The sequence below is a fragment of the Poromitra crassiceps genome (genome assembly GCF_964638095.1).
Source record: "Poromitra crassiceps genome assembly, chromosome: 4".
NCBI lineage: Eukaryota > Metazoa > Chordata > Actinopteri > Beryciformes > Melamphaidae > Poromitra > Poromitra crassiceps.
In genome coordinates this window covers 42,871,490-42,881,489 of record NC_139626.1, presented here as the reverse complement: position 1 = coordinate 42,881,489, position 10,000 = coordinate 42,871,490, and the positions used below count along the sequence as shown (strand labels likewise).

General features: G+C 44.0%; 1 protein-coding gene across 1 annotated transcript in view; it reads right to left on the bottom strand.

Annotated features, from left to right (window-relative positions):
- The window catches only part of LOC310775079 (uncharacterized protein), a 26,688-nt gene that overhangs the window by 8,638 nt on the left and 8,050 nt on the right, over nt 1-10,000 (bottom strand). The window contains exons 2-4 of the mRNA XM_083635170.1: nt 5,661-5,755; nt 4,777-4,855; nt 616-964 (exon numbers count right to left, since the gene is read on the bottom strand). Of these exons, the coding sequence (XP_083491296.1) occupies nt 616-964; nt 4,777-4,855; nt 5,661-5,755 (523 nt within the window). The remainder of the gene's footprint in view (nt 1-615; nt 965-4,776; nt 4,856-5,660; nt 5,756-10,000) is intronic.

Genomic DNA, 10,000 nt, shown 5'->3' with positions numbered 1-10,000 from the left:
AGTATTAATGAAGATTTATGATCAATTTGTAAGTCATTTGTGATACAAGGCAGGAATTCAAACACATTTTCTATAGAGCACAGCAAACAGAGTGTGTTTTTACATGAATCCACTAACGGTATGTTTGTCAGAATTTACCAGTCGTTAAAAGATGTTTGTGCAAAAATGACACTGTGGGCTTTGAGAACATGTAGGTGGAGAGAGCAACAGTGATAGCGTTACCGAGTGAGAGGTTTTTCCAGTCTCGCCCCTTTACTCAAAACACGTCTTATGGCTGTGTTGCATTCTGGTCTATTCAAGCTACTGCCTGTGAACACATTTCATCTTTATATATGACGGAAAATCTTGTCAATGTTGGGGAAAGAGTTCACATCTCATCTTATACGATAGATTTCTCCCTGTTTGATTGTTGAACATCAGTTCAAAATGGTGAATCTAGAATAAGAATAAAAGTAATTTACCCAGAATGCACGGTACATCGCCAATAGCTGTTTTACGTGTGTTAAGTGTTTGAGGGCGAATTTTTCCTTTAAGGTTAGGAGGGTTAAGGGTTAGGGTAATGAATGTAGTCAACAAAGGTCCTACCGGGTATAGTAACGTAAGTAAGCCACTGACCAGGTTCTCGCCCCATTCGGTCAGGCTGTAGTCCACGGTGATCTCCTCCCCCTTGGTGATGTCGCGGATGGCGATGACCACCAGGCGCACCTGACTGCCGCAGTGCACCTCTCGGATGCGGCAGTTGGGGGAGGGAGGGAAGGAGCCGGCTGTGGGGGCGGGTGCAGAGCCCGGGGGCGGGGCAGCTGAGGCTGTGGGGGTGGGGGTCAGGGCTGGGGCCTGGGCTGAAGTAGCTGGGGCGGGTGAGGGGGCAGGGCCCGGGGTTGGGCCCGGAGCGGGAGCCGGTGTAGAGGCTGAGCTGGTCTTGGCTCCACTGGAACCTCCGTCGTCAGCCTGCTCCGATGGACCACTAGGAGGTGGAGGGGAAGGGAGGGAGGGAGGGAGGGAGGGAGGGATAGAGGTCAAAGTACAATTTAGTGCCCATTTCTGTTCCGTTCCCATTCTGCTCTAAAGGCCAATTCACACTAAGCACGATAACTAAATCTAAAGATAAATAACTAACTATAACAATATTTGAATGGTTATAAGTAAATAGAATGGATGTGTTCAATATAAACAAACTATAAAACATTTATTTACTTATAATGATGTCAATCTTTTCATAGTTATAGCTATCTTTATAGTTGTCGTATAGTTGTGAATGAACCTTAACACTCTTCCTTGGTTGAATCGGACAGATATTCTCTGTCTCTTTACTTTTCTCTTCTCATCTTCAATTGGATCCTTTTTCAATGTCAGTACATAGGAACAAAACACTTATGTTGACCATATCCATTTGTGTGTGTATTCTATCTCTGCTGTATTGTATATTTGTTTTTAATAGTGTTTTTACAAAAGCCCATCTAGGGACAAACATTGCAAACTAGCTTAGAGCAGGCTACGCTATCAATGCTATCATGTGACGTCACCTTTTTTTCCGTTTAAATGTTCTATGTCTATCTGTCCCTATTCAAATAAACGTTGAAATGAAATGAAACAGTATTTCCAGTCGAATAGTTTTGTACTTCTTGGGAGACATTTTGGTTCTGACATGCAGCTTTGCTCCTGGGTCCATTCTAGTGCAGGATTAGTGTAGGCGCTGCAATTAAGAATGGCTTTATAGGATTTTTTTTATCACAGTGTATGAACAGGTGTGCTGGAATTACAATTGTAATGTTGTTTTTGTTTTCCAGGGTGGGCTGCACAATAAGGCCACAAGATGATTTTTCAGTGCATTTCTAACTGTGGGGTCAATTTGCTAGCTGTAGGGGGGGGTCAGTGCTGCTGAAGTGCTGAGTGTAAACACACATGTAAGCCGTTCCATGGCTTTAGGCCAGCGGGTCTCAATCCTGGTCCCAGAGCACTGCTGCTTTTCTACTAGCAGCTCGTTAACCGCCTTCATCTGAAGTCCCAGGTGCAAATCAGTTCCTGATTAGATGGCTATCAAAATGAAAACCAGCACGGCTTTAGGGTGACAGCTGCTCTTGAGTGCTGAATTGAGATCAGCTTCGATTCATCTTCACCAGAGCTGGGAAGTAGGCCCCTTTCACACCAACCGTTTTGAGGTGGAAAAGCAGGAATTTGAAGCAGGTGTAACCAATAACATTAATGAGGGCCCTGGCACTTCCTGCTTTACCACCTCAAAATGGTTGTTGTGAAAAGGGTCTATGGTCCTGGACAGACCATACAAAAGGCCTGCTTGCATACACTGACATCAACAGTAGCTGTCAATCTTCCTCTATAATCCAATTTGATTTTCAGTGCTTTATTATTTTAATATTCTAATTTTATTCAAAATGCATATGAAATTGTAATGCTCAAATTTAGCCTATTTCTCTGTACCTATAGGCTTATATCTACACTACAATGACATGAGTGTCTGTCTCTCTGTCTCTCTCTCTGTCCTTCGCGTATCTCGAGAACCGTTGGTCGGATCGACTTCAAACTTTGGGAGTGCGCTAAGGGGGACCTGACAGAGTGCTGTGCCCCATTTTCGTGCAATTCTGCATAGCGCCACCTACTGGCAACAAAGAATGCGGTTTATCTCAAGAACCGTTCATCAGATCGACTTCAAATTTGGGGAGTGCGCTGATGGGAACTTGACACAGTGCAGTGCCAAATTTCGTGCAATTCGGCACAGCACCACCTACTGGCAACACAAAAAGTTTTTTATCTTGAGAACCATTCCATCTGATCGAATTCAAACTCAGGGAGTACGCTTAGGGGGACCAAACGGAGTGCAGGGAGCTGAATTCCGTGCAATTCGGCATAGCGCCACCTACTGGCAACACAAAAACCGGTTTATCTCGATAGCCATTCATCTGATCGACTTCAAACTTGGGGAATGCGCTGCTGGGAACCCGACATTGAGCAGTAGCAAATTTGACTGTGAACACAAAAAGCAGTTTATCTCGAGAAACATCCGTCCAATTGACTTCAAACTTGCGGAGTGCCCTTGCTGGAGTGCGGTGCCACATTTCATGCAATTTGGACTTCTGCATAGTCATAGTGCCACCTACTGGCAACAAAAAATGGTTTATCTCGAGAACCATTCGTCGGATCGACTTTAAACTTGGCGGGGGCGTTGCTGGGAACCCGAGAAATTCCAGTGGTAAACTTTGTGCAATTCAACCAATAAGATCACAGCTTTCACGTATCTCCAGGACTGTCCGTCCGATCGACTTCTGTATGTCTGTCCTTCGCCTATCTCGAGAACCGTTTGTTGGATCGACTTCAAACTTGGGGAGTGTGCTTAGGGGGACCTGACTGAGTGGAGTGTCGTGGGAAGCGCCCACGGGGTGGTGCATGGGGAGAATGGGCACTGCACTAATAATAAAGCCTAATAACTATACACTATCAGCATGTTGTTGTTATGTACCATTCTGTCCACTAGAGGGCAGTCCAACCACTCAAATGTTCTGTTGTAACATGACCATTGAATGAGACGATATTACATGAGGCGATATTAAACTTACTATTAAACTCGTTTATGAAATGTGTGGTGACCCTTACACAGAACACATAGAACACAGACAATTCAAAGTCAATTCTAACCCCGTAGTGAGTCAACGGTTGTTTTTTATTTACCCAATTATAAATTACTGCTTTTATTTTGAAGGTAAAAACGCCAAGCTTCCTGTATTCTGTCTATTTCTAACGGGATTGATTTACCTTTTTAGGATTAAACTTTCCATGAATTTTCCACATGATAGAGTGACACAGAAGCCACGAATGGTGATAAACTGCTGCGAATTGGTCGCATTACAGAATAAAAACTCAGTAAAGCCCCATTTAACCCATTGATACCTGATGCAGCATTTGTGTGTGTATCCCTTTAAGACCGCGAACCGCGTTAACGCGGTTCGCGGTCTTAAAGGGATACGCACACAAATGAGGGATATACACACAAATGCTGCATCAGGTATCAATGGGTTAAAAAAAAACTGTTTTCTTTTCAGCACTTTGATGGGGAGGAAATTGATGAGGGTTGTGGGTGAGTTCAGGGTCTTCAATTATTTACTGCGGGAGTGATTAATTAATATGCGAGGCATTAATAGCTGGCACAACGCAGATTATGTGTTTTTAGCAAGATTATTATCAGACTGACATTTGCTGAATGCCAATGCGATTCACTTGTGCCATAAGGCTGTATTGATGGCTAGTTGAATGCGCCTATATTGTCTATCATTGTCTTCCAGGGCAAAGGGGGGCTGTGTCCTCACATGAATTGCGTTTTGCGACTTTACGCGGTGACAGTAGTAAGGGCGGCGTTATCAGACCTATATCCAGACTTTTACTAGTTCATCACATGTGACAAAAGGATTTGTTTTCACACGCTGGTTGGCCAAGGCGAGACGGGCGAGATTCGCAGTATATAAAAAAAAACAATAAAAAATAATCAGAATCTGATTTTATTCATATTTATTGAAATCGAATTATATTTGAATCTCGAAATGTGTTCCTACACCCCTAGTCTACATGAAATGTTAAACATAATATGCAATCATCAGGAGGCACATTCAAAATTTGTATTTGACGTACCCCGATGAATACAAAATAAATACAACTGCACACAGTCACACATGCACACACACACAGTCACACACACACACACACACACACACACACACACACACACACACACACACACACACACACACGCTCACTCACTCACTCACTCACCAGTTATGAGGAGCAGTGTTGTAGAAAGGCCCATCCAGTGTGGGCCGTTTATTCTCTGCTGCTGGTTCCTTCCGATCACCTGAGAGGACAGCAACAGTCAGTATAAAAGGATTAGGCACAAGTATTCACACACACACACACACACACACACACACACGAAGGTCATCAGCGCTCCTCCCTGAGCACATACACAGGTGCACATCACAGTACATACTTAGGCAGGCACACGCGCAAAACGTGCACATACACACACACACCAGCACACACACGCACAAAAGTAGGTCACACTCACTTGCACACACCCCACCCCCATACAAATCACAGACACACAGGCAGAAGCAGACACACACACACACACTGATACACACACTGATACACACACTTTTGACGGCAGACAGACACCACGGAACACAGATATAACACACACAAGGGCATCCGGGTAGTTCAGTGGTAGATTCCCTGCCTACCAACACGAGGGTTGCAGGTTCGAGCCCCCGTGTTAGCCTCCGGCTTGGTCGGGGGCGTCCATACAGGCACAATTGGCCATGTCTGCGGGTGGGAAACCGGATAAAGGGTATGTGTCCTGGTCGCTGCACTATAGTGCCTCCTCTGGTCGGTGGAGGCACCCGTTCGGCGGGAGGGGAACTGGGGGGAATAGCATGATCCTCCCACGCGCTACGTCCTGCCGGCGGAACCTCCTGGCTGTCAGGTGAAAAGAAGCGGCCGGCGACTACACATGTGTCAGAGGGAGCATGTGCTAGTCGATAACTCTCCCCAGATCGGCAGAGGGGGTGGAGCAACGAGCGGGAGAGCAGGGGGAATTGGCCAAGTACAATTGGGATGAAAATGAGGGGGGGTGGAGTCTAACACACACAGACACACACCTGGGCTGAAGCTGTGTTCAGGCACGCTCTCCTCCTCAGTGTGGGGGACAAAGACTTTCACTGGTGTCCCTTTCCTTTTCCGTCCACAACCGCGCCTAGGGAGAAGACACACACACACACACGCACACGCACACACACACACACACACACACACACACACACACACACACACACACACACACACACACAATTATCATTTAATCAATCGGCCTGGCCAAACTTCACATCAATCAGGTCAGAGGATAATCAATAAGTTGATGGCCGCCTAATGGTTCAATACTAATCTACACACAACTACACTCTCTAGACACAACAACTACACACCATATTTGCATTGTTCTTTACTGTGTGTGTTTACTGTGCATGAGTAGAACAAGAAACAACATCTTGCACGTGTATGGTTTTAGATTTCGTAAGATATGCTGCTGATGCAGTAAATTCACCATGAGCCAAGGCCCTGTCAAAACTCCCACCAAAAAACACATTTTTACACATTCTGAATTTTCAATTGTCATATTTCCTCACCACGCATCGGAGTGAGATATCAATGGAGGCTCGGGGCGAAATGCCCTCGAAAAGCTCATAAAATGCCTGTGAAATGAAACCTTAAGGTAAGAAATGCCCCCAATAATTACAGTAGGAGTACCCGTCCTCGCATTTCGCCCTGCTCACACTTTTTTCATCGGGTTGTCAAGTATTCACACATGAATGTGAATACTGTTCCCCGTGGGCCACCGTAGGTGATTTGTGGGGAAGCTATGAGCATCTTTCCAGTGCGTTCTGGGTACGTCCGCCCCCCCCCCCCCCCAAATCAGAAAACAACTGAGTATGCAGCCTGAAGCAGGAGACAGTGTTGTCACCACGCAGCCAGCAGGAGTAGAAGAAAACGCAGAGCTCACACAAAGCACTGCGTCAACAAAAACAAAACTACCGACATTGTAAAAAAAAACTCCACAATCAAGGACAGAGAGTGCAGGCTGTAAGAGAAAGCTTGCCACAAGTTCCCAGCAGTCGTAAAAGACGTGTGGGCTGTGTGTGGTCGCGTATTATGATTTTAAAATAAATAAACATTGAGCGTTTATCTGCCAATTATGCACTGAATCAATATGTCTTGTTTCACAGTTCAATAAAATGGCCCCTGAAAAGGACAAAAACACACGTCTACAAGTCAGATGAAGGGCGTCAGAAAATGCCCTGTGGGAAAAAAGAAGAAGTGAACATCTCACCCCCGCCATCCACTATCACTGTGGCTAAACATCTGGACACATTTCAACAAACTCACATCATCGGCTTTGAGCCACAAGAAAACTAGAGCTGCAACGATTCATCGTAAATCCATTAGGTGTCAAATATTAAATGAATCGCCAACTATTTTGATAACTGATTAATCGGTTTGAGAAGAAAAGTCAAAATTCTGATTCCATGATTCTTCTTAAATGTGAATATTTTCTTGTATATTTACTCAAACTGAATATCTTTGGGTTGTGAACAAAACGGGTCATCTTGGACTTTGGGAAACACCCGTCGACATTTTTCACCATTTTATGGAACAACTAATCAATGAATCGAGGAAATAATCAACAGATTGATGGCTTATTGAAAATAATCGTTCATTGCAGCCCATTAGGGCTGACTTCAGAGTGAGCTGGAGAAACACAGCATGACCTCTGACCTTATGAGTGTTTTTGAGGCAAAGCACCATGCTGAATCCAGCTGACTGATTCTGATCAGACGATTATGTCCAAAACGATGCTTCAGTGCTGCTGGTTTACCAAGCACTGATCTGCAGTGTGATTCTAAGATGTTGCTCCACCGGAGCTTAAGTTGCCACGCCTACTTAAACATCACTTTTCAAGGACTTTCCACTTGAAAATTCCCTCAAATTCAAGGACCCAACACGGCATCGTCTGAGACACGAATCAAGGTTAATTACTCTTTACAACACAGAGAGTTTTGAGAACTAGTAGGCTTTACACAAGTCCACAGACAACATTTAAAAAGAGGCTTGAATGTGGGAACACGTCTCAACTGTGCTCTGTTACACGTTAAGTTTAAAAAAAATCAAACTTCAATTTCTATTCCTGCACAAAATATAATAATTCAATCACTTGAATGTCTATTTATGTCTATTTTCAAAAACTTTCAAGGCCTTGATTTTTTCTCTCTCAGATTCACAAACTTGCAAGGATTTCAAGGACCCGTGGGAAGCCCGAGTTCAGTACACTGACCCTGGATCAGCAGCGCTAGAGGAGTGTGCCATGAAGCCTGAGTTCAGTACACTGACCCTGGATCAGCAGCGCCAGAGGAGTGTGCCATGAAGCCTGAGTTCAGTACACTGACCCTGGATCAGCAGCGCTAAAGGAGTGTGCCATGAAGCCTGAGTTCAGTACACTGACCCTGGATCAGCAGCGCTAGAGGAGTGTGCCATCACCCCGGAGAGAGTAGAAGACGACGCCACCTGTGAGAGAGCAGAGAACGGCCGGCCACACAAACTGATCTGAGATTATCTTCTTTAGCCTAAATCCACGCGAGCCGCCGCCGCGCTCTGTAGAGCCAAACTGATCCTGCCTCTGCTGGTCTGGGGCCAGTTCTGTTAGCGCCGATCTCAATATTGTTTTCCGTCAGTCTATTTTTTACTCGCATGACATTGGAGGCTCTTAAAAACTAGGCCATAGGAAGATCGTGCTTTGGATTTTGAAGTGTTCATTACTGTGAGTTTGTGTGTGTGTGTGTGTGTGTGTGTGTGTGTGTGTGTGTGTGCGTGCGCGTGTGTGTAGGAAAAGAAAAAAGTGGAGAGGAAGAAAGAAGCGGCAGAGAAAAAGGGAAAGAAAAAAGTGAAGCAGGGAAAAAAGAGAGGGAGAGAAATAGGAAAAGGGAGAGAAGGCGAAAAAAAGACAAGAGAGAGAGACCAGAAGGAGGGAGAGATACTCATTCAGCAGAGATATCAGCCAGACCCACTGTCTTTGTATTGATCGACTCCACTCCCATCTGGACTCGTGAAACTGTGTGTGTGTGTGTGTGTGTGTGTGTGTGTGTGTGTGTGTTTTTAAGAGAGTGCACGAGAGAGTGTGTGCATGTGCACTGCACGCATTCGTGCTCATGTATGTGGAGAATTTTTTCCTCTAGAGAAGTGTTGTTTTTTTTCCCCTACTGCAACAAATAGACCACCACCACCATTGCAAATTATACCTTATAATTAAATAACTGCTAAGTAGAGCTGCAACGATTAAAACAATGATTAAAAATAAATAAAAATAAAACCATACCATACTGTACCAATCGATTGATCAACTATTGACCAACTATTGTGATCGGTTTGAGTCATTTTCAAAGAAGAATAAGTTGAATTTCTCAGATTGCAGCTTAAATGTGAATATTTTCTGGTTTATTTACTCCTCTATGAGAGTAGACTGAATATCTTTGGATTGTGGACAAAACAAGACATATGAGGACCTCCTCTCGGGCTTTAGGAAACACTGATGAAAATGTTTCACCATTTTCTGACCAATTAATCGAGAAAATAGTCGATAGATTAATCGACAATGAAAATAATCATTAGTTGCAGACTTGCAGACCTCCACTGCCAAGAAATCATTACAATCAGCCCATTTCAAATACACTAATTGATTAACTGTGAGAACAAGAAAAAAAACATGACTTCGTAAAACATCGCAATACATTTGCCCATATCACTAAAATCCTATTCGAAGAGACCAAACGATGCGAGTGAAAATTTGAAAAGATCATGAATTTGATGGAGTAATTCATGCAGAATAACAGCCATTTTGACCTTTATTGTTGATTGAATGTCATGTCAACTTCCTAACATAGTCACTTGGACAAGAGCTTATCAAACATACTGCATTGGACTGCAGTGCAATTACATTATGGCCATAACATCGTTACAAGGAGGCTCTGTCTGACTAACATCCGTCAACAACATTCACCATATGTTGGTTACGGGTTTCAAGTTTCACTGTTTTCAATGATCTGGACATTTCACTGGTTAAAATGACCTGTATGAATTAGGGCTGTCACAATATCACTTTTCACTACACCATTATTGTTTGCCACTTTTTGGGTAAATGAATGACACTCAAAATACGAGTGTAGGGAGGTGGAGAGAGAGTCTGTAACCACAAGAAAAGCAAGTGCACTGCAATCAGGGCTCGACAGTGCCATCATTTTAATCGCATATGCTACTAAAAATAGAACAGTGCGAATTGTAAAATGCAATTTGGAGCACGTGTGCGAGTGCAGAATTCGACCGTTCAATTATTGTTTTAATGTTGTCCTTATTTTAATGCTGTGGACGCTTAAAGGCTGTGGCCGACTGCACT